The 26,209-nt window shown below is 36.9% G+C and overlaps 1 protein-coding gene across 1 annotated transcript in view; it reads right to left on the bottom strand.

Annotated features, from left to right (window-relative positions):
* The window catches only part of Usp5 (ubiquitin specific protease 5), a 64,970-nt gene that overhangs the window by 7,014 nt on the left and 31,747 nt on the right, over window positions 1-26,209 (bottom strand). Inside the window, exons 5-12 of the mRNA XM_083121431.1 lie at window positions 20,347-20,477; window positions 19,688-19,833; window positions 17,998-18,191; window positions 14,862-14,933; window positions 13,385-13,583; window positions 11,450-11,661; window positions 10,216-10,338; window positions 7,512-7,705 (exon numbers count right to left, since the gene is read on the bottom strand). Of these exons, the coding sequence (XP_082977557.1) occupies window positions 7,512-7,705; window positions 10,216-10,338; window positions 11,450-11,661; window positions 13,385-13,583; window positions 14,862-14,933; window positions 17,998-18,191; window positions 19,688-19,833; window positions 20,347-20,477 (1,271 nt within the window). The remainder of the gene's footprint in view (window positions 1-7,511; window positions 7,706-10,215; window positions 10,339-11,449; window positions 11,662-13,384; window positions 13,584-14,861; window positions 14,934-17,997; window positions 18,192-19,687; window positions 19,834-20,346; window positions 20,478-26,209) is intronic.

The following is a 26,209-nucleotide window of genomic DNA, read 5'->3' as shown; positions in this document are numbered from 1 at the left end:
TCTTCCCTGTTCAATTTCTTGTGTCTTTCCTTACAAATGTAGGTGGCCTCGTAAACATTTCTACTTATAGGTTTGTGATCTCTCCTAATAACCTCCTCCTTTCTTATTTTATGGGATGTTCCGAGGCACCTGTTTTGGGGACTCCCTCTTCAATATCTTTGTCATGTTCTTTCCACCTTATACCCATATTCCTACCGGTTTGTCCAATGTATTCTTTGTTACAACTACATCTTATTCTATAAATGCCTTTCTCTTCCTCATCTTCTTTATTCTCTGTACCTTCCCTCTTATACTCGGTGAAATGTTTCTTTATACTACGAGGAGCTCTCATCCCACATTTTATAATATACCCTTTAGATATTTTCTCAATTCTTTCGGAGATTCCTTTGTGATACGGAATTCCCATATACCTATATTTCCTATCTTCTTTCCCTTTCCCACTTCCTTACTTACTTCTTTTTTCCTTCCACTTTCCTCATTATCACAAATTTTATATGCTATCTTTTGTATCTTCTTCATTTCGTTTTCATCATACCTGTTTCTTTTTCCTATCCTCATAACCCATTGTTCCTCTTTTATTAGCTCTTCTTTGTGATAATAGCACTATTATCATACGAGCAATAGAACATGACTTGTACCCCCAAACGACATGTCTCTGCGCCACCGACACAGTTTCAAAGGAAGCCGCCATTTCCCCTCTTTTTATGGAAGAACAAGATGTGCAAGAGTTTTTACATTGCAGAACATGTGTTAACAATAATGTAAAAGAACAAAATCGCAAATCCAGCCAAAAATAGCAACATTATAACGTAAAAACTACCAGCATGCTAGAGGATCTAGATTGAGACGCTCGGGATACAAAAGGTTAATGGGAGGTATACCGACATTGGAAGTTTTTATCAAGGCTTAGACAAGATTTACAAATCATTTTTTATGTCCAAATCAGGGTAGCTACGATTTTTTGATTATGAAATTCCCTGACTTTTCCAGGTTTTCCACACCAGAAATAAAATTTTTCCAGACATGTTTGTCATCATGATTTTTGCTTTTGAACCTCATGTTTTTCAATTAAATAGGTATGCAGGCACGTTAATTATTATGAATATGAATATACACAGTTATTAGCTGAAAATTTACCAAGTGATTAATATAATGCTATTCAATGAAAAAAATAAATAACTATTGTACTTCCCCATTTTCACTAAGTCATTACAATTAAGGTGGTGTAAAAAATCAATAAAAAAATTTGGCATATATCAAAGCTTTACAATGTAACCTGTATACAACCTCAATTAGCCTATATCAATACAAATGAGAAACAACAGAAAATTAGGTCATGTACCTTTAGAAAATATGCAATAAGTTTAATGATTATATTTTTTAATTTATTGAAAATAGTAGATATTACGGAAATTCAGAACTTGAATGGAGCCAGTGACCAACCATACACCTAAAAAAATATATACGAGGCCATACTTTGGAATCAAATATCTCCATTACTTGAGTTTTCCACATGCTGGGACCAATTTTATATTACGGAAAACATCGAAAACTGTCTTTTAAAAGGTAACAGTTCCGAATGTTTTATGATTTCTTTTTCAAATTTTCCAAGCATCGAATAACATGGGTACCTGGGGGAAACCCTGAGGGGTAAAGGCGGTCAGGGGCATGATGCTGATCACATCACCCCCACTCACGACCCGATCAAGAAAGTGTGGGGCGTTACCCCCACACCCCCTACACGCCTTCATGGTGTTGTGCTAAGCACAGGGGAGCACTTTACCTTTTTTTTTTACCTTTACCTAGCAAGAAGACTAATTATCATAGAATTTTGGTAATCATTGTCATACAAAATTTGAACCTTCCTTAAAATAATGAGCACTATTTGGATTCGAAAAAGTTATTTATGTTGAAAAAAAACCTTCAAAATGACCTTACTCAATCATACACACTTCCCACAGACAAGGTATTCTCCGGTTGACAAGTGACAGTAAGTATCTTAAACAAGTGGGAATGAATGTAGAAATAAATCGGAACCTTAGTAGAGTGCATTCAGGGTCTTTATTTTTATTCTAAGACAACCAAACCTGATATTCATAACCTAACCACAAAAGCATATATTCACAAAATCTTAAGTAATCGCTAAACCTCTGCAGTATGTGTTAACAGACATAAATCGAAATCGAACCATGTAAAAGTTGCAATTGTAGCATGATGAAATCGTAATAAAACAAAAGGAACTTGGGTCCATTTTCACCACTTTTCAGCATAATTTCATTCTACACGCAAACAATACGTAAAATTACTATCGGCATGAAACCAACATTTCTAACTTAACAACGATGTGTGACCAGCATATGTTTAATTCCTCTATTTCGCACCAGTTTTTAAATAATAAATTCGTTCTACATGCACAAAACACGTGCATATTCAAATAATGACATCACTGATACTGCATAAAATCACTAATTTCTCGGGTGTAACACATCTCTGCAATGTAAACACTATGACAACGAGCAAATGAACTAGTTGATCAGGTTGCTTCTGAACGGGTCGCAAACGAAGGACTCAAATTCACAGAACGTTTCACGGGGGAACGACTCGGCGTCCGCACCCATCCAGTGTGACATCAACCACAGCCAGTTACGTGAAATTCTGCTCTTCAAGCTTTATTGCAGATCCAAAACCAATGAACTGTCCGAACACGAACCTGCTCTGCTTCATGTATCAAAAGAGAACCGGTTCTGAACGGGTGTGTTCTTGAAGAAAGAAAATTTCCTCATCACACACAAAGCTAAAGCAAATTTTTGCTGTAAGAAATTCTGAGGATGGCTGGTGCCAGGCACGTATCCAGAGGGGGGCTTAGGGGGCTCGAGCCCCCCCCCACCCGAAAGTTTTAGGTTTACACTAGATAAAATGAGGTTTTTGATTTGGTTTCTTGTGGTGTGAAATAAAATAATGTGACAATAATTTAAGGAGAGAAATAATTATCGAGGCAAGACGGAGAATGTTCAGTATCCCTGTTATTGATAATACCACATATCCAAGATGGGACACAGGAAATATTTCAGTTTACGTTAGATAAAATTAGGTTTTTGGCTTCTTGAATAATGTAAAAATAATGTAAGGAGAGAAATAATTATCGAGCAAAGACGGAGCATGTTTTATACATGTTTTATTGTCAATTGCACGTATCCAAGGTGGCTCGAGCCCCCCCCCCCCCTCAGGAAATCTTTCAATTTACACTAGATAAAATTAGATTTTTGGCATCTTGAATAATGTGAAGATAATAAATTTATAAATCTGAGAAAAATAATTATAGAGACAAGACTGAGAGTGTTCTATAACCCTATTATTGTCAATAGCACGTATCCAAGGTGTGAATCAGGAGGCTCGAGCCCCCTTCAGGAAATGTTTGTTTACACTAGATAAAATTAGGATTTTGGCTTCTTGAATAATGTGATGATAATTTGGGAGAAATAATTATCGAGACAAGACGGAGAATTTTCTATAACCCTGTTGTTGATAATATTGCACGTAAACTTTTCTTGCGCTTTCGGTGTTGTCGCAGCGCACTTGAGCACTATGAAGAGACTTGTCAGCGTTTTGAAGCTGCACAACAAAGGTAGCGCCACATGTAAGGAGATTCGTTGTAATTTCTAATCTCTGGAAGGCGGGAGAGGGTACGTTCTTGAATGCGAGGAGTCAACTACTGGCAATATTAACGAATCGTTTTATCTGCGGAACGTTCTAGAATATAATGAGGATATAAATACGCAGATTCAATTTTTCGGTTGATCTGTACAAAGAATCGGTTAATGAGATTTCAGAGGTAAGTGTGACAATTCACACAGTCGATTGGTGATCGGATCAGTCAGCATCCTCTGGTTGCTTTATAAGATATAGTGATTCGAAAATGAAGACATTGACGACAGCAGAACTTCCGGGGCCTCAGTATAGTGCTAGTTCGGTTCGAGGGCCGAAGAGATCAAGGCCTGCGCCTCTCTCTCTCTCTCTCTCTCTAAGTGAATATTTCAGCAGTATCAGATATTGGAGTGGTTTATTAAAACAGAAATAAGCTGCATAGATCAACTGAAAATCAAAGTTTTGAGTGATGATTTAGTTTTGCCAGAACTAAATTTCGTATATGCAGTCTGAGAATTTCATGGCATAAAAAAATACTTTTGTTTAAGCCTACTGGGTTCGAAACACATTCAAACACTTAACTACCATAAAGAGACAGCCGAAAATTTTATGAATGTCGAGTAGAGAAAGCAAGAAGATGTTGCATATGTAGACATTTTAGGTGGAAATTGCAGGCTCTATCAGGACCCAAATCAGGGCTCTACCAACTTAGCCACTTAGCCATCCTTGACTTCAACCGATTTTTCGTTAAAATGTCTACATCGTACATGTCCTGTGTATATCAAATCGTAAGGTGTTGCCTGTATAGTGAACAAGCACAGAAAATATAGGAGAGAGAAGAAAACTGAGGAGCATTCCCACCGGTTGAAAAGAATTTTTTCGGTGTGAAACGTTGCTGTTGATTGGCCCATTCCAATCGACATGTATCGGGTGTCCCTTCGGTCTGAAACCTTCCTAAGTCTTGAAAATCCAAGTCACAAGGATGGAAAATTAGGGCCTTGTTAAGCTTAGGTGTGAAGGCAGGCAGACGACAGCACCCTAAAGGATCATATCCAAACCTGCAGGAAGAATGCATCTTACTTCAATCTCCAATACGGAATGATAAAAACTTCTGGTGAGTTGATTTTAAAAAATGTGTCAGAGATAAAGGGAGGCATGCCCAGGATTTTCTGAAGGGAGAGGGGTTACGCATACTATTTTTGGTGGTTAGTCCCGATTTTGCCATTTTCTTCATGTCTTTGACGTTCCTATTTTTTTTAAAAAAAATATAAAAAAAATAGGAATACTGGGTCAAATGGGGTTATGACTTCACAAACCCTCCCTTGGGCACGTCACTGGAGATAAATGAGTAAGCATTTGATCATATTGGGAGACATTAGATGTGTTGGGAATGGAAGGGTTTTCACTGTGCATTAATTGTTTACTCGTCTTGAGATCGTTCGCTGCGGGACGGCTTAGGTTCGAATCCGGCTCTGGTTGGAATTTATTCGGCCTACGTATAGGGCCGGTGGAAACCCACCATCGTGAGGAAATTGGGGAGCTCCGAGTGAGTGAGCGTAATCCGGTCGAGACGACCTACTATAACGGCTGGGGATACGTCGGGCTGACCCCCCGACTATTCCAATACTGGTTGCAGATCTCCACACTTAGAGGTGACGAAGGAAAGTGTGGGAGGGAGACCGGCAGTCGGTAGGTAAGCCAAGGCTCTTCATGGGCTGTAGCGCAAAGGATTATTATTTTTATTATTATTAATTGTTTCGTGATCCACCTGTATTTGAGAAGACTTCCTTTGTTTCGTGCCGGTATATGACAAGACAGCAAAAGCTGTGACAGGCATTTTTGAACACTTGTGAGTGCTAAGGCCTGAATCTGAACAATTTGGTGGGTTTCGCCTTTTATAAGAGCTGCAAACATGGGAGGACAAGACACATTAGTGGTGTTCAGGATCGAATCAGAGAGAAATATTCGAGAGCTGTCTGTGTCCAGTTCGCAGCCCACAATTTGAATCTCGCATTGTCGAGTGGATTGTCCATCCCGTGCATGTGTAACAGCTTCGTAAAAACACTGAAAGACACCATAGATGTTTTGATGCCTGCTGAGAAGAAATGGACAAACACGCATACGAAGATAGTTCCAGCACACAATGTTAATACATGGAAACAGAGGAGTCGAGTGGTAAGAAACGTTCCAATTTCATGTTCTGATTAAAATGACAGCCTTACAGTGGCGACGATTTAAGGGATAGTTGCTCCCCATTTTTTTGTCTCAACATTACGGCCTCTTAATGTTAAGCCTTGTCTACCAAGATAAAGTAAACTTTCCTTGCAACGACCTCCGCACGCCCCCCCCCCCCACCCTTTTGGAACCCAATTGCCACCACTGGTCTTGAACATACAATTGTGAGGTTCTTACTATACCCCTTAAAAATGGTGTTGAGCCCCCCCCCCCCCCCCCCCGAAAGGAATTCCTGGATACGTGCCTGGCTGGTGCGTATGTTTCGTCTTGAGTAGCTTGTTCTCTAAGGAAAAATCTCACGCCTCTCCAAATTCCAGTCTTGAACAGGTTCACAAGAACGAGTCACAAAATGAATGGATCCAAGAACCTAGATCCGAAAGTGAATAAATATAGAATCGAAATGCGAAGGAACCATAATTTTGTACGTAACAGACTAGAAGTCATAATGACGAGAGGAACAAGTTTCTGAACTGAATTTTTTGGGGGGACTGGAATCACAACAACAGAATTCGGAAGTGGAAATGAAACGTTCGTTCATTTTGTAACTGGTTCTCCTGCAACTCTAAAATGCACGTAAATTCCAGAAAATATGCAAAATTCCCTGACTATTCCCCGACTTTTCCCTGACCAACCAAATTCCCTGACTTTTCCCTGTTTTCCAGGTTTTCCAGTCGCGTAGCAACCCTGCAAATGTACCTTTTAACCTAATCCTTGTTTTTAAATAAGTGACGCGGCATGTAGGATACTATTGCCAAATGAAGCCTGAAGAAGGGGAAAGTAGGAACTCCAAAACGTTGCTCAACCAACATAGAACTCCTCGCAAAATGTAAGTAAGCATTTTTACCGTTCTTTAAAAGTTTTTTTTTTTTTTTTTAAAAAAAAGACATTATTTAGTTTACCACAAGTGAGTAATACGCACACGTGCTATTATGCATTACCATTCTGTGCAGTATTGTGCAATCTTGTTATAATTTTTGTGGATATAAACATATAATCTCCATTTTAAACTTTTCTTTTAAGAAAATGTCTTTATATGCAGCTTCTTGTGCATTGCGAAAGCTTGGTTCAATCGGTAGTATGCAATTATTAAGGAGGCCAATGAACCAATAGGAATTTTACATTGGATTGGTCGAATTTCGGTTATCAATATATTTCATATGGACATTTTACCAGTGTCCGCCAAATTTTGATAGCCCATCCCTAATTTGCATTTTTGTTACTCAGCATGATTTTTCTGCCACTCATAATGATGAGGATGAGTGATGATAACATGAAATTGGTGAAGGGACAATCATAAGGAACACCAATGTCCAGGCAGGGACTCAAAGCTGGGACCTTCAATGGAGAGATAGAAAGTTGACTACCTAACGTGCTCGGCCAGGATGGCCAAACAGCATAATGGACATTAAAATTTGACACACACACAATGCAAAATAAGAATACTAGAAGCAATTGGCAAAATATATCTCTCTTGGCTGATACGCAGCATAACATTATTTAGCTAATTGCAAAATGACAGTAGGAGGTTGACCACAAATGAAAGAAAGAAAAATCAGTCAAAACAGTGTCAAGTGACTTTTAGATCACCCTACATACTAGAAGTAGTAAAGGAAATGTAATACCCAAAATACCTGGAGTAGGGCCCTTCACGTCAGGCAAACTTTCCTCTCCTGGTTGAGGCCCTGTAGCACGTAAATATGACAAGTCAAGTTTGTCAGGAACTTCCACGGCCACATCCAACTTGATTGGGACCCAGTCTTCTCGGAGAGTGAATTTCTTCAAATGCAGCACGAGGTAGTCAGGAAAGGTTGCTAATCTTGATGTTCTGCAAAACAATATCTCACACTAAACTGCCATAATTAAGTATGTATAAGGCACGTGCTTATATAATGCACATCCTGTTTTTTTTATGAGGAAAAGCAACAAACAATTGTATCTCATGTATAATACGCAGTACAATTCAGGTTCAAGAAATGGCATTCTTAGGTTGTAAAGCTGTTGCTATGCCGATCAAAAGCGAATGACCTATTCAATGAGTCACCTAGTGCTATGTGGACCAAGAGGAGAATATCGTCTTGTGTATACAATGAGTTACCACCCCCTCCCCTCCCCAAAGCTTTCACTTCTGTAACCAGCTTTATTCTGTAGTAGAAGAAAGCGAGATCAAAATTAGTTATAGATTTGCAGTGCTTAGGAAGTCATTTTCTATTATTTCTCGCCTGACAAATACCGCTGATACACATGCCGCGTAATGCAAGGTGCACACTCAAATTCTGCCAGAACGGTGCAATGCCACTTTTCTCGATGTTGCAAAATGTTCCGTTATAAAGTGAAAAATCATGGGAAATGGCAATTTCATTTTTATATATATTTCCTTTTTAATTATTATTACTAAAGGTAAAGGTAAAGTGTTCCCCTGTGCATAGCACCACGCCATGAAGGTGTATAGGGGGTGTGGGGGTAACGCCCCACACTTTCTTGATCCGGTCGTGAGTAGGGGTGATGTGATCAGCATCACGCCCCTGACCGCCTTTACCCCAGGGTTTCCCCCAGGTACCCATGTTATTCGATGCTGGGTAGGCACCGGGGCCGCTTCCACCGTTAGAAAAGTTCCCGGATTTGAACCGGCCGGGGATCGAACCTGGGACCTTTAGCATGGTAGTCAGACACGTTACCGACTGAGCCACCGCGGCCACGTAATTATTATTACTGAAAAAATCAAACCTGGTAATTTGTATTTGTGGTTGTTGATATATACATGTTATATGCAGTGACAGAGTGAAAACATGTGTGGTTTTTTAATGTTGGCTGTCCGAGTTATTCCGTGCATAATACGCACCCCAGTTTTTGGGGACAAAAAGTGTGCACGAGTACATATGGTATACTGAATTGCATTTTTTCTCATTTTACACAACTTTTCTGCCACTTTTGGCTAATTGCAACAATGAAGATGGAACATTGATTATCATGCAATGTTAATTGGACATTACTCATTGTCTAGTGATTTAAACTATGCTATTTCTAACATAATTAACATTGCATGCTAATGCAGAACCATTGTCACTAACATTCAGAGAACACTGATTATGTTAAATAGTATAGACATCACATACAAGGATTACAATGTTTCACAAGTCATGCATCCCTAAATTTGAATGATTGTGACATGAAGAGATATTCGCAACAGATTTTCTGCATTATAAAGCCTCGTCCACAGAGATATATTTAAATACTGTCACACATACAGCCCCTCTGCTTGTAGCACACACGAGAGAAACATACCATTATGGTGTTGCATTCATTGAACATTGGACACAAGAAAACAAGTTGAATCTCACCAGGCACAGGCATCCATAGACCATCAGTCAAGACCAAGGCCCTTCTCAGCTCAAGGATGACCTGAAACTCCTTATTATAGGAGTATACCATATACCCTGTGAATGTGGGACACCATATGTAGGACAAACAGAATGCACCATTGAAAAGCAATGAAATGAACTTCAAAGCTACATCAGACTGTTCCAACCAGGGTTAGCAGTACATGGCATCGCCATGAGGGTCACATAGTTTTACATGCAGATACCAAAATCATAGCCAAATGTGCCAGTTACCGGGACAGAAGTATAAAGGAAGCCAGAGCCATTGTTTCAGAAAGCACAAATCTCAACAGGGATGTGGGACTCAAGCTTAACCTTGTACTTGGTCTCCAATCACCCTGATGATGAGAGCAATGAATGTATTCAAAATGTTGGTCGCTAAAGCAGACTTACCCGACTGCTAACCTGAGAACACTTGTTCAAACGTACTGTTAGTATTTAACATTCTGGAAACGATAATCTATTCGGACTTGGGTCGTTATTTAATAATAAATAATTTGATTTGATATAAACTGGCAATCCAAAGTATTTTACAAAATCTCAATGGATGTGGCTTTATAATGTCGAACAACCAATGTTAATATCTCTCACAGTTTTCATGTTATAATTGTTCAAAATTAAGTTTGTGCAACTTTTGAAATACCCTGAACAAAATATCAATATGACACAATGGAACCTCGATTATAGATTTTCATGGATCTGTGGCTAGAAGAATGCATACAATCTGGGAAATTTTTATGACGTTTTGCTTCACCGGGACCAAGAAAGTATAATAAAATGTTACAATGTATTTTCATGAAAACTATTGTACTCTTTCACTCCCATAATTTATCCATAAATAGATGCAAAATAATTATGATAAGCTACTGTTAACACCAATCACAGAATTATGAAAGCAGCAAAAGATATATAAGATGTGTTTGTAATGTATATTATATATATGAAGCACAGTTCTTACTTCTTTGCTGTTGTCTTCTCGTTTAAAGCTGTACTGTAAAACTGCTCCACTATCTCTGGTTCTGAGAAGGCTTCTAAACAAGAAAACAATTCTAATCGAGGTCGGACCAGGGCATCTGCATCTCTGCAAAACAAAGCACAATTATTAGGGCCACATATTTATGGTGAATAAAGGATCAAGATTTAGGTACAAAAACTGGGCACATTTTAGGATCGAAAGTGGTATATAAAATGGCACTTTCATATTAAAATGGTGAATGAAACTCTACATTTGATTTTAAAACTACACTTTTTACACAAAATGGACATTACCTTCTAATATCATATTTATGTAGTTATCAGAGTATTAACATTTATTTAATCGACCCCTACTTAGATAAAGTTGAAAATTAGCAACTAAGAAAATATTTTTTATTTAATGATAAAACTCCTACCAAAACTGAAGCTGTACTTTAAAAAGAGATTTAGATTTGCTTTAATTATTAATGCATGTAAAAACTAATGCTTCAGACTTCATCCTGGATGGGAAATGGTTATATTACTTTATTTAATGTTTTTACAAAACTTCACGCATACAAGAATGTAATTCTTAAGAAACGAAGTGAACAAATCTTAACCACAACTGAATACAATCTTAGATTTCCAAATATTCAGTTTTATCAAATCCCAGTACAGGTGTATCACAATGTAAATTCACTATACTGTAAAAAAAATATAAAAAATTCTTGACCACAAGCATAATTTCTTGACTTTCTCTTGACATTCTCGACTGGTAGACACCCTGATATAAGATATCACATTAAAACAAGAGGTCGTTTAACCCTTTCAGCATGGTAACATGTACATCTACATTTACCTTTAAAGTGGGAAGATCGCAACCACTTAACATAGATACATATATGTACTCCTTAGTCATTAAGGCTTGACTAGACCTTTGGCCAACACCAGTGAAGCATTTTCAAAATTTCTTCACTTTTCAAAAACCCGCTGATATTTCAAAGACTGAAAAATTACATTTGCTTAGAATTCCTTCTGGAGCATTCACGTGAATCTTTATGTGCTTTGCTTTCACTGTTGTCTACATATTCACAATAATTTAGTAGCCGTATGCTGCCAGTAAGCAATTAATTTTAATCTCTGCTGCATTGTTATACTTCAATTTATCTGTTCTTAAAACAATTCATAAAATATACAAAAACAATCTTTAAATCTAATAATAAATATTAGGTACTAACAGTCTTTGGCCTGTTGCTTCTGCTTCTTTCTTCCTTGCTTCATATGCTGCCACTTCTTCCTTGTTAGTAGCTGCTTCCAGAGGTATGGGTAATGGTAACGAGTATTCAGTCCTGTAAGTGTACTTCACTTTCCTGGACTTGTTACACTGGACTCTATCTTCCACCTTAAACTTGAAACAGTCGGCTGGATTTCTTTTGTGCCTGCTGTTCCTCTGAAAAAATGTAATAAGGACAAAGTTAAGTTGCACCAAATTTATAATACAAATTCAACAGAATTAGTTAACATTGTATTTCTATATGTATTTTTTCTTGTATGGCATTATTTTTCTGCCACTTTGTGACTTGTCTAATTGCGATGATAAGGATGAGTGATGATTAGCTGAAATTGATGAAGGGACACTCACAATGGGACTCAAACCTGGGAACTTCGGTGGTCAGTTTCAAAGTTGACCACTTAAAAGTGTTTGGTCATCGAGCCGGTGAATTAGTTACATGATCTAGTTTCTGGCGCACATAAATTGTGTGTTCAGTCCCTGGTTCAGCTTCAATTTTCACATTAACTTTTCAGTACACCACTGCAGATCCTCTGTGTGTAACGAAATTAGTTCCCTCCATTTTTGATAGATGGTGTTCCCGTTCACATGTCCAAGGATGTCTAATTTAACAAGAAGTTGCAGTATACATGGAATGGACATTATCAACTTACACTTGCGTAGGAGACTAGAGCTCAGTGGTACAGCATTGGTCCATAATGCCGAAGATTCAAATTCAAATCCATGGTTGATCCACAATTCTCACATAACTTTCAGTTATTGTCTTATGCCCATTTCATACCCATACAGGTTAATTGGGACTCCTGTTTGGTGTGGGACCTTAACCACTGAAAATGTAATCTCAATGGAGAGATTACCATTCACCATTTCCCTCTACATTGTACAGTAACACACTACATGTACTTCAAACGTGTAGCCATATTTATGACTCATACTGTACACAAGAGTAGTGGTGTATTTTCGGAAGATAGGGGATTTAGCCATCTCCCTCCCTGATATCTCCTCTAATTGAAATGAAAATTGTTAATCATAACTTTAAATTCATGTTGAGAGGAATAAACAACGCGGTTGATAATATAAGACGTAAGCGAGTTACTAAAGATGCATCCGCGAAACTTAGATGTAAATGTTCTATTAATTTCGGTGGCATCTGCCACCATCCACTTGGGAACTCGATGCTTTACTGTTAGGTTGACTTCTGGTTCCTGTTGTTGTTTCCTCGACTAGGGGTGCTGGTGTAGGCATTTCATCTGCTGCACGCGATGGGTTTGAGCTGTTGTAATAGCGGAAGCCAAACATGATAAGCCTGACCGCTGTCGATATTCAGCTCGTGCGGAAAGTGCATAATTGCATGTGTCTCTTTGATTTTTCGCGGATATATCTTTAGTAACTCAGTTACGTCTTACATAACTTTAAAATTCTCCTGAATTAGGTTTGTGGAATATCCTATTGCTAGACTGAAGATTTCTATGTAAGTGCAAGTTTTTATTAAAAAGGCTAGTGAAACACAAGTGTGATATTCAATTTGATACTTGTTAACTCTTCATAACAAATAAAATTGTTTGCATGAACATATGAAGTCTTGGAAAATCTCAGATATTAGTTTCTGAACCTGAAGCACTGGTGCCCAATACAGTTGTAATAAACAGTTATCTGATGCAGGTACTCCGAACGCTGGTCCTCAGGCAAGTACATAAATTGCCCCTCTCTAGAACAAGTTCTGAACAGAGTAATTGTTTTTAAAGAAAGGTTAAAATTGATCAGCTGCCTATGAAATTTATATTTCCTGTTCAAAGAGAATAAAGTTAAACAGATTATGATTACATTCAATATTACTTAATTACCTCTAAAACATTAATGAGATTCAATATTACTTAATTACCTCTAAAACATTAATGAGGTGAAAGAAAAATTCCTGAGCATCTTGTTGTCTCTTTGTGGAGAAGTCGGGATGTCCCTTTCCTATGAGATTCTTGAACATCTGCGGACGGACCCCAATTAGATCTTCGTCAACCTTCTCCACACCTTCTGGTGGATATTTAGAATATTTCCCTGAAAGCAAACCAACGCCCATCTTTGTCCTGTAATCAGAATGGAAAGAAATTTGTAAATAACGTAACAGGAAAAAGTAGCAAAAGAATCTCTTATGTATCAACATCTATCCTATGTATGCATTAATACATGGGAATACAAGCACGTACGTTCAGGAGAAGGAAGAAAAATATGCACAAAAGGGATAATACTTACAGTAAGCAAGTCTTGAAATATATTTTCACAAATATTATATATTAACCAGAATAGATCAAATGAATTCTCATTATCATGTAATAATTTTTGTGACAAACAGTTTTTTTTTATGAATGCGTACATCTTTCCAGATATTAGAAACTTATATAAGCAATGAAGAATTTTTAAATTTCTGTAAGCCTTAATAAATAAGTAAATTAATTTGAAGAGAACAATTCTTTTCTCTGGCCTCAAATGTATTTTCATATTTTGCACGATGTTTTGGCTTACAAAAAAAAATAAGAAAATAAGTTAAGAGGAGGTACACTCAATTTGGGATTGATTGATCGATTGAGTTCGATTATTTTACATCGTTTTTCTGGCACTACTGGCTAATTGTGATGACGGGTATAAATAGTGACATGATGGAGGGTAAAAAATGTATGTAGAGACAAGCCAAGTCCCACAGGATTATCCTGGTTGCAGACCCAGGTGACAAAGCCTCATTAGTCTGCTAAATGCAGTCCAAAGTGTACATACGTGGAAGTGAGGTTGACCCCACACAATTTGGGATATGTACACTATGAAAAATGACTACATCTAACTCTTAATTGCACGAAACAAATGTGCAATATTCAAATTTTGTTTCAATTATGCAAGTTCTTTACTAGAAACAAAGTGATTCATTTATGATCATGTGCAACAATTAACAAACACTGTGAATACAGGGGAACCCTGATTTGAGATTATTCAGGGTACCAAGGTAAGAAAACTTAAAATACACGAAACTGTTATGCAGGAAAATTTTATATCTTACTCTATGGGGAAGATGGAAATTGAATGTATAATGCAGGAAAATGTAAAATCAGGGTCTCATTGTATATGCAGAGGAATTGTCCAGGTGATCAAAATATCAACACATGAACAACATTAGAAAGGTACACACCTAATCAAATGTTTCCTCTCAGTATCCAGATATTTATTCCTAGAATGTACATTACTGAAGGTATGAACTAAATTTATTCATATTGTTACAGATCATTGTTATCTAAATTTTAGTGCACATTACCTAATATCAACTTTTTTCAAACAAATATTATTCTTGTCATCTTCTCTATGAGTATAACACTTACATTTGTACATTGAAATCTGATGCAGGATCATTGGATGCACTGTTGTATACTTGTTGTGCCTCCTCAACAAATCTGCAGAAAAAAATGCAATACATAATTTTTAATTATGTTACGGAATATGAAATTCAAAAGAACATTTAAAATTGTGAATACTTGTGGTAACTACATTAAAAAAAGCAGGTCAGGATCTAAAACTAAGTAACATTTTAGCTAAAACACCAACAGATTGAATCCTAATTCTTTAACAATATACCTGACTGGCCCTTACTTTATTAACAAGTCTCTTATGGTCAAAATCTGAAAAAAATAGAGCTCTAAGACAGATTGTATATACACAGAAGCAGGGGTAGAAAAATACAGCATGCCCAGTCGCCATCGGGCCTACATTTTAAAATTCAGTACTAAAAAAAAAATATTTAAAAATGTTTCAGATTTTGGTTATGGAACCTTCCTTTATTAACTACCTTTTTTTAAATAACTACAACAGTATGTGTTTTTTAATATTGGTGTCTTTTCTGTATTATGTGCATCATAATACATATGCCTTAATAAATTTTTGAACTGTTGCAAGCCGAATTTTAAAATCTACAGTGATACAGTAGAGTAGGCCATGTATTAGAATGTATTGAATAACTACTAGGGATGGGTCGATATGAAATTTTAGCAGATACTGATAAAGTACTGATAAAAAATATACTGATAACCGATATTCTACCGATCCAATATAAAATTAGAAATGGTTAGAGGCATGCAAATTTCGTTTTTGACGAAAACACGAAATATGAAATAACATGTAATTTTCATTTTTCATGTTTCTGAAAGGTGTGAGGTGTATTTTTCTACACTATTTTGTCACGAAATAATGTGAAATGAACTACAAAATGCGAAATTAACTCCTAAACACGAAATTTACCGTTTATATACTGACGCGACACTTTATGAAGTCTGAAGTATCCTGTGAGTTATGCAATTCACGGAAAATTGATTAATTCTGCCGTAAATATTTGAGAAGCAAAAACAGACCCCTTTACACAAGAATAAACTTAATACTCTGGTAACTACATAAATGTGCTATTAGAAGGGATAAGTTTATTTTTGTGTAATAAGTGCAGTTTTAAATCAAATTTAGGATTATATTCACAATTTTAAAACCAAAATGTCATCTTATATAGCACTTTTCATGTGATTATTCACTGCTATAACAGCGAAATTTCATTTTATTTACCGCTTTTGAACCCGAAATAGACTCTGTTTTTGTACCGAAATTTTGCTTTTTTATTTACCAAAAATATGTGCCTCTAGAAATGGTACATGAAGAACCTGAAATGTTCATTGACCTCCTTAATAAATATGTGTTTCGAGGTGACTGCAGTGCAAAAGAAGTTGAATATTTAGACAATTACTTTTTTAAAAGTAGGGCATCGAGATTATCCATAAAAATTACAACAAAATGGCAGAATTTTGCACAAAATTATAAGATATTTATCGATATATCGGATTGGTAAAATAATGGGTAATTTTACCGATACACCGATATGCCTATATCGGCTGATACCGATAGAGTACCGATTAATCGGTCCCGTCCCTAATAATTACTCATGCTGTTACCAGTTGAGCCTTCTTTAGAAAAGCTACTCCAGTGGAAGAATTAATTATGTCTAAAGCAATCTTGTATTAATTAAAAAATAAATGTTCTAAGATCAAATTTCGTACCTTATTTTAGTTGGATTCATGGTTTTCTTAGCCCATATTTGAAAAAAAAAAAGAGCTGTCTCCTAAGAAAAAGGGACTGGTGGCTTAATTATCTTTAGTTTTGTCTACCCCTTCACAGAAGTATCTTGGAAAAAAATATTTTTTTAGAAAAAATATATGAACTGGAAATCTGATAAAACAAAATGAGTAACTACCGACAGTCATTAGTTATTCAAGTTTTCCTTTAAGGAAAGAAAATCAATTAACGTATCAGTTGATTTTTTTTTTAAATTCAAAAAAAATTATGGCAATTTTTACAATATAAGGGAGGGCTAATGCATTTTGTGGCAACAAAATTCTAATGCAACCAATGTTTTCATCAATTTATGAAAGAAAGTATGAAATGAGGAGGATTTTAACCTTTTAATGGATTCCAACGTTGATAAAGAAGGCAGGTTTTGAGTATTTGTATTAAATACAAGTATATGTCACTTTTAGTCTTAATCAAATTGTCATTTATTTAGTTCTCTTAAATTAATGTTGTACCTCTAGGTTTATTGCAAGGTGAAGATGCTTGCTAAAACAGATAAGCAAATGAAGAACGAAGCATTTAAAGCATACAGTACAACCTCGGACAGACCAGAAATTATTATTGGGATTTAATGCAATCATTGAAGAAGGTTGGTACTGAAAGCATTGCTTTCAAGTTAAAAATACAAAAATGAGCATTGGGGTACATGGACCATACAGACTTCCAGTTCCAAAAAATGAAATTATTTTAAAAATTAAACATTTACAATTTGATGGATTTAATGTCATCAATGGAAGAAACAAGCCTGTGACTCAATTTTGAATATATTTTTTACCTTCAAATCGGTAACATTATTTTTACAGGTGACCATTATAAAAATGGCCCCTTAGGGAAGTCAAAACTAAAAAAACAATTGCAAGTAGGGGCAGGGGAGAATCTCATTGTTTTGTACCAAGAAAGTGTACCCCCCATACACACACACAAAAGACAAACCACCAACAGCAACACAAGCATACCTAGCGGCCATTGGCATAACAATGCAAACTGGAAAGTCCCCTAAGCCGATACATACAAGTTCATGGTGATAGTAGGCACCAAAATTAATCGAAGGAAACAAACTGTTATGTGGATACGTAAGTAAGTAGTAACATGTGGATATTAATAATTCAAACCTTTTGAAATGCTGCCCTGTAGCAGCCAAATGCCCAAACAGTCATTTAATATAATCATATTTTTAAATTCAGTGGGAAAAAAATTGTTTCAGAATTGAACTTCACGCCTTTGTACCCAACAATAGCATTAAACCCATACTCGTTTCTGGACTAGAAAACTAAATGCACAATTCCTCTCATAAAGAGAAGGTTCTAATCCAAAACCAAAACTATGAGGTAATATTTAACAAGCAACTCTTACCGTTTCTGAAAATCAGGTATGCTGAAAACAACTTGCATAATGCTATTCATGTAACAAGAATTCCCTAAATTGAAGAGCCCTGTATATCCTGGACCATACAAAGGCTTCAGTGGAGTTCCACTTTCTAAGAAAGCACCCCATTCTCCAAATTTCTTATTGATGTCAAGTTCCAGTTCCACCATGGATTTTTCTGTCTGAAAATATAATAAAAATACAGGGTTAACCTAAAAGAAATAGACAGTTTTAACACTTTATAAATTGAAATTTGTTAGTTACATCAGAAAGCATTTAGTACTGTTGTATAGAGAAGAATGGCCGCTAGCCAGGTGGAGAAGGCTTTCTGCATGCTTGAATTTGTGAAAACAAATTCTGTTACTGTCGTACAGCATCGTTTCAGAACACGGTATGGTCCTCCCCTTCCTAAGAGTGTGGACGATCTTAAATAACGCATCACAACATCTGCTGCAACTGTTGACATGGACATGCTGAGAAGTGTTTGGAGAGAACTGGTATCTGTCATGTTACAAAAGGGTCACACATAGAACACTTGTAAATTACCAATGTAAACTTCTGGACTATTCTTCAAACCATGTAAGTATTTCAGCACTATTATTAAAACTCTTCTTTCTGTAAAACTTTTAAAGAGTCTATTTCTTTTAGGCTAACCCTGCACTATACATATGCCCCCAACCACTTATTTTACTGACATAAAGGTTTCATGCACAAGAAACTACAAAATAAAAGTGCCATAATATTTGATAAAAGCAAATCAAAATCATTCACTATCGTTTTAAAATGATCCAAGTATTTGAAAACATGTTTGTTACAATCAAATAAGCCAATCCTTTACGTAAACCCAGTGCAATACCTATTCTGTAATTCCATGCAATAGAAAGCAAATATTACCACAATGGTCATGGGCATTCCTCTGTGATTGGCCTTTTTATCAATTCATTTAATCACAGGGAATCACAGGGTATCTACAATTTTGTAAAAACAAAATTCCCTGAATTTTCCAGGTCTTTCAAGTATGAAAAATTTCAGGTTTTTATCAAGTTGATGAAGATAAAAGTAAAAAAAATACAAAATTTGAAAATTGCCAGGTCACCACATGGGCAACGATGGGATATGATGGGATGGGATATACCTGCATTTTGCCTGTTTGTTTGTTCCAGTCTTGTGACAAGAATTACACACTTGCTGCTGATATTTTCAGAGGTAAAAAAAAAATTCTAATGTAAAAACTGTACTTGTTTTTGGCAGGAAATTTGAAATCCCTCCCAAATTAACCAGGATAAAATTAAACTTCATTAATTACTCTGAACATTACCTGAGCATGTTACAAAAGTAAAAAATGCTCTGTGACAAGAGTACTTTAGTTAAAGTGTTAAATATCACTTCATACGCAAGAGAATCAAGTTTATGAGAGTTTTTCAAATTAAATGAACAAAAAATCTCTTGCCAACAAGCTGGTTCAAGAAAAGTGAAATTTAATTTAATTTCCAAATCTTGGCAATGAAAAAGAAAAAAAAACTTGATATTTCCTGACAATGCCAGTTTTTTTTATGTATTTTCAAAATCTCCTAACTTTTTCACTAAGAGGTTGATTTCCAGGTTTTCAGGACCCCCAGGATAAATGGCTTAAGTAAATCAACCACTAATTAATTATATTGCAAGGAATCTAATTTACCTTCTCCATTTGAGCCACATTTATCCCGAAGTGAGCCAGATGTTGAGCTAAGTATGGATCCTCAACCATATCATCTTCATCATAACTGAAAACATCAGCTTTGCCTTCTTTTGTTATAGTTCCCAATTTGACAGCCAATGGAAACTCTGGAAAAAAAATTATTGTGTGTTAAAAATATGCACAGATGCACTATAAAAGCTCATACACAGGAACAGCATCCTTATTGGTATTCATTTGCCCACATATTACATTTAAAATTTGATACCTCTCACAGAAAAAAAAATATAGTAGAACATAAATATAATAACATGTTATTTAAAATACCACATGTCAGTTGATACTATGATATTTCACAGCATAACAATGTTTATTATTACAGTTATGATTGTTGTTATACAATGACTACAATGAAGTAAAATCTTGCGTAACTTGCATTAAAGTCACACCATGAAGTAAAATGTGCATGGAGATGTGTTTAACTTTCTTTCTTCCTAATTCATTTTCAATGTCATGCATATTGATATAAAAACAATACAAGGAATACTATTGAAAAGATTATCTCGGGCTATCTACCAGGTGAGGTGTGGAAAGTATTCCAAGCTTTCCAGAGCTAACGTCACACTCATCTTCAGGGTAGAAGTGCAGTGCTGAGGGTCAACCTGTGTATGTGTGTTTGGAGATGGAGGTTCCTGGTGAAGATGGTGGACCAATCGGGAGACGTGTCTGTTGCATCCACACTGCTGGTTTACTATCACTAGCCAGGCCAATTCCAATTCGAGCCAATGTTCCGCTAGCTTATAAATGTTGGAACCAACAGTACATTCAATCAACAAGAGCCATAAATAGATTTTAACAACACAGAAATTATAGACAAATCATCAAACTACTGGGACTGCATCATAAAAGAAGCAATAGTCATTCATGGAGGGAAAAAATCTGTTTCGCGGCATGGGGCTTGAATTGGACTCAGATTGGCTAGCAATAGTCAACCAGCAGCATGGATGCAGCAGACAAAGCTCCCGATTGATACGCCATCTTCACCGGGAACCTCCATATACGAAGACACATAAACTTATAAACCAAGTTCCGAGTTAACGCTCAGCACTGCACTTCTACCCTGAAGATAAGAGCAACGTTACCTCTTGAAAGCTTGAAATCCTTATCACAACTCACTTCGTTGATAGCCCGAGAGAATATTTTCATCCGTCGCCAGGAAAGCTTCAAGACTTACAAGAAATACTGCGTTGCCATTAAACAATTTCAGTGCCTTTTTATTTATATACCAAGATCACCCCAATGTAAATTAATTTTAATATAATATTGTAATGGGGTAGTGAAATGAAAACAGGTCAGCCACCAAAAAGTTTAATTTAAAATGTAATCTCTATAACTGTGAACACATTTATCCCACTGGGAGATAAGACAGCCAATTCTATTCTTGCAGAATCATGTCGGCTGCTGACGGATCCAAAAACTTACTCAGTCGGATACAACCTCATCTGACTGAAACCGATGTCCATGAATGTGTCTTCAGGTTACCAAAATTGTGAAAATCGCGTGGGGAAAGGTCTGGGATGTAGGGAGGATTATGAAGTGTTTCCCAGCCAAATACCTGAAGGATATCCCTCATCAGATTGAAAGCATTTGAGCAGGTGTTATTATGGAAAAGGATGATGCTGTTCAATAGCATTCCAGGGAATTTTGATTTGATGGCACACCTCAGTTTGTGCAAAGTGTCTTCATAGTACCTTGCATTGATTTTGGTCCCCTGCTCGAGAAAGTCGATAAGCAGTGGGCCCTTGCAGATATGTGTAGCATATATTTGAATGCAAACATATGTTTCTCTACTTTAGGTTTGTCTATGAATTTTGCTGAAAAAGTATTATTAATAAATTCTTGTTTCTCTATAGATTTCTACACTTCAATACATTCTTCTTTTCTTCTATTGTTTTCTCCCCATACAATAATAGTAGAAAAAGTGGCTCTAAGGCAGTAATATTAGAACTTTTTGAAAATTCAAGAAAGCTAATACTAAATAAATGCCTTCATCACTGTTAGGAGAAATGGTACTAAATATGCTTTACCTTTAATCGAATTAATAAAAAACAACTTGCTGAGAAATTGTAAAGAAGTAACATTTTTTTTAAAAAAAACACAAATTGCAGTTGCACAAACAAAAATTATTGACTGTGATGAAAAAATTTACTTTTACTGACCATTTCCACCCCTGCTATTAAACAGGGTGAGGGTGTTATTATTTGCGATTAGTATGGATGCCTAACTAGCAGATATTCGCCTCCAGACTGCAGTCTTGCTCATTAAAAAGTCTTTGCATCATTTTTTCTTCAATCGAAATAATAAACATGCAGCGAAATCAAAATATAGGAATTGTTCTATGTACCTTGCACTATTTTTCCACATAGTCACCACAGCACTTCAGGCATTTGTCCCATCGCACCACTAGTTTGGAGATGCCGCTGTTGTAGAATTCGGCCAGTTGATCGTCAAACCACTGCCGGACAGCGGTCTTCACTTCGTCATCGCAAGTGAACCACTGTCCTGCCAGAATACTCCAATGATTCATGAACGATGTCGTAAACACAATGGAAAATGTTGCCTGCATGGATGCACTGGTGAAAGCAGATCGGCGAGTGCATCTGAAGGACACTTTCCGAGGTGGATGAGAATCCCCCCCCCCCCACCGCTCATTGTGTCATGAAGGTCTTCTCGGCCATTTTCGAACTCACACCACCACCACCGCACACTTGTGCCCATACGTCGGCTGCACTTTTTTATGTATCTCCATGTGAGTTTGTCTCTTGCTCCATAGAAAATGAATAACACTTTGCTGCTCATACGACGAGGAAGTGTTGAGTACTACAGCCATTTTTGCAAACTGACAGCAGTGCCATGCCGCGGAGCAGCCGAGAGTTAACGCTGGGCCGTTCCAAGAAAAACCTATTGCATTAAATGTATATCTCGGTTTCTCAATCACACTAATATTTAGGCTGAAAAAAATAGGGGCAAAGACTTTTCGATTTGCCCTCGTAATATCCATCTGAAGAAATCCACCACAGAAGTTTACGAACTGTTATAGCAAGTTTACAGGGAAGATACTGTGCTGAAATTCAACACAATACGCAGGTTCAAATAGTTCATGGAATTTTTTACAGCAAAAGTAGGTGGTTTAGGCACTGGCCACAGCCATGAATGAGGTGAGGATAACCACAGCAAAAAAAAAAAAATCAATTTGCAATGGGGAAACATCACTTGTGCAATGTATTCAATGTTCTAATCAGTGGTGTATACTGGGTTAAAAACTTGGGCTATCGCACCATATCATAGTGTTCGAATATACAAAAAATTGCTGCTGGGATGTTGTTTCTTTTTTTTTAACTCATTTGGGGTGGGCTGTTTGAAGTGATGTGGCAATGTGATTAAAAATATATACCTCATAAATAAAATATGAAAATGTACACTTCGAAACATCTTATTTGACCTCCCTCAAAAATTTCAAAGTCCGGAACTCATAAATTTGGCAGCATAGCACTTTGGAGCCAACTAAAAGTAGCCAACTTTGCAACATTAATTCTTCCTAAATGGAAACGCTCGTGATTTTTTTTTCATTCATTCATATTCCATGAAGTTAAGATACCCTAAAGCAGTAATAAAATACATGAGTAGACAAAAAAAATTAAGTTGAAATACAAATGGTGAAAATATTTCACGATTCTTCGCTATGAATTTGAAAATAGGGAAATTTATGTGCATTTTGAAACACTGAACAGGTTCTCATCCACCTGGAAAGAATTGCCGTCACATTTGAATGCAGAGGCAAATTTCTGATGATTTATACGAAATCTGTAGTAAAGATACCTTGCACAACACCAAACGATTCTGCAAAGTGTGCCTTTTCCTTGGTTCTTGGCGAAAAATGGTTTGAAACTCTGGCACAAGGTTGCTTCAACTGAGATCAACGTGCTTTACTGAGTATTCCGTTAGTAATCTCCTGGAGTAGTTGGTTAGATGACAGCAAATTTTTTTTTTTACTGTTTTTGTCAAGATCGAAACATCATAGGTTCACATCCCACCCTTTCCTGATTATTTTTTTTAATTTTATTTACCGAGTACGAAGTGTTGTAATAACGTAATATAAGATTATATGATATTACTGTAAATATTTATGCAATGCATGCTCAGTGGCGGCGATTGAGTTTCAAAACTGATGGGTAAGGTGCCAAAACTCGTGGGGGGCAAGGACAGTTTACTTTCTTCCCTTGGTAGATAAGATTTAGCATAGTGCAGGGGTAACTGCCCCTCCACACCTTTCTAATTGTCACCACTGTGCATGCCTCAAGTAATGCTTCTACTAATGTTCTTAATCTTTCAGTGATTGGCAGGATTTCAGGAAAAACTTTTCCTTTCGTTCAGCTGTCATAAGTTAACACATATTAAGAACTTACAGGTCATTAAGATCTGTTCTTGACAGCATGTTGTAATCAATGTGTTCTGGGCTCCACACCCGGTGGAGTCACATTACACATTGGTTCGGATTCCAGTTTATAATGTAGGTTGAGTCCCATAAGTCTGTATGTGCATAAAGTAGTTTTAATAAAAAAATACAAATATATATACGAATAGAATGTTGTTTGCTTGCGCTCTTCAATTTGTTTTCCATGATACAACCACAAATTTTATGCTATATTTTGCATTTGAAACTACCCACCTCAGAATTAACATCACATGTTTCTTCTCATTCCACGCTGCATCTTGCTTACTACGATTAAAATGTCTTCAAGAAATGCTGGAAGTAAATTGCATAAATATAAACGGAAATTTCTCAGAAATGTAGATAAGTATTCTCATCCAAGGCCGTTTACTTTCTGAAAAAGTCTCCACAAAGAAGCAAGAAGTTTGAATCAACAACCTTTGATTCCACAAACAAACACGATCCTCCTACAGCACGCCAACATGCTCACATTATTTGAAGTACTCTGTTTGAGAGATGAAGACATAGACATTTCTGTAGAGGTGTAGTGTAAAGTGCAAAATTGTAGGTGGGGGAACGGAAGATTTTGCATTGTTTTAACTTCACACATGGGTTTGAGTCCACCTGGGTTCAGTCTCTGGGTAGCGTAACCCGGTCATAAAAATCTCCTATGACGGCTGAGGGTTCGACGTGCTGACCCCACGTCACCTCATTACCGTTTGAAGAATTCCACACCACTAGGTAGGATTGTGGGAGGGAGACCGGAAGTTGGGAGATAAGCCAAGGCCCTTCGAGGGATGTCACGCCATGGGTTATTATATATAGCTATACTTCGAGGAAGGTTCCTTTAGCTCAGTTCGATTTTCTCTGACTCAATACTCGTCAGAAATTCAATCAAATTCGGTTGATTGGCAATATTTTAGGCAAGAAACTTGTTATTTTATTCAGCTATGTGTCATAAGTTGTGTTAACACACATTATGAGTCAATAATAATAAGTTAAGAAATTGACAAGACGTTTCTGGACTGAAGGTAACTAGGGGTTGTTTTCTTCTAATGTCGTTGCTGTGTCCAACTCTGTCTTGTGATTAAGAAAAACTGTATATGTATGTTCACTTTCCTCTTACATTAGTTTTTCTTTCGCAATAACATCGTTGCATACTTTCCACTTTGTTAACATATATTTCTATGAAGTGTTGAATATATTTCTAGTCTGCTTTCCACAAGCTACACAACTTGTTCACACACACTCACACTCACACACACACACACACACTCTCTCTCTCTCTCTCTCTCTCTCTCTCTCTCTCTCTCTCTCTCTCTCTCTCTCTCTCTCTCTCTCTCTCTCTCTCTCTCTCTCTCTCTCTCTCTCTCTCTCTCTCTCTCTCTCTCTCTCTCTCTCTCTCTCTCTCTCTCTCTCTCTCTCTCTCTCTCTCTCTCTCTCTCTCTCTCTCTCTCTCTCTCTCTCTCTCTCTTCTCTCTCTCTCTCTCTCTCTCTCTCTCTCTCTCTCTCTCTCTCTCTCTCTCTCTCTCTCTCTCTCTCTCTCTCTCTCTCTCTCTCTCTCTCTCTCTCTCTCTCTCTCTCTCTCTCTCTCTTCTCTCTCTCTCTCTCTCTCTCTCTCTCTCTCTCTCTCTCTCTCTCTCTCTCTCTCTCTCTCTCTCTCTCTCTCTCTCTCTCTCTCTCTCTCTCTCTCTCTCTCTCTCTCTCTCTCACACACACACACACACACACATACGCGCATATGCTACCTTGTGGGACTCTGTTAGTGCACATACACTGTGGGACCGAGGGAAATCACAGTCGTAGTCTGATGTGTTCGTTGAAATTATGTGACAAATAACACAGTAAAACTATAAACTCCCGAAAATTAAAAGTAACCTACATTGTGAGCAAATTATACAAGAAAAACGTTTCCTATCCTTGTGGGGACACCAGTACCCACAAGGCCTGTGAAATCAGGTGGCCTCGGGTCCCCACAAGGTCCACTAGATTCATGAAAATTTGCACATACACTCCATACACACAATTGATTC

The sequence above is a fragment of the Lepisma saccharinum genome, chromosome 4 (genome assembly GCF_977018435.1).
Source record: "Lepisma saccharinum chromosome 4, izLepSacc3.1, whole genome shotgun sequence".
Lineage (NCBI taxonomy): Eukaryota > Metazoa > Arthropoda > Insecta > Zygentoma > Lepismatidae > Lepisma > Lepisma saccharinum.
The sequence above is the reverse complement of the archived record's forward strand: the minus strand, read 5'-3'. Positions and strand labels throughout refer to the sequence as shown.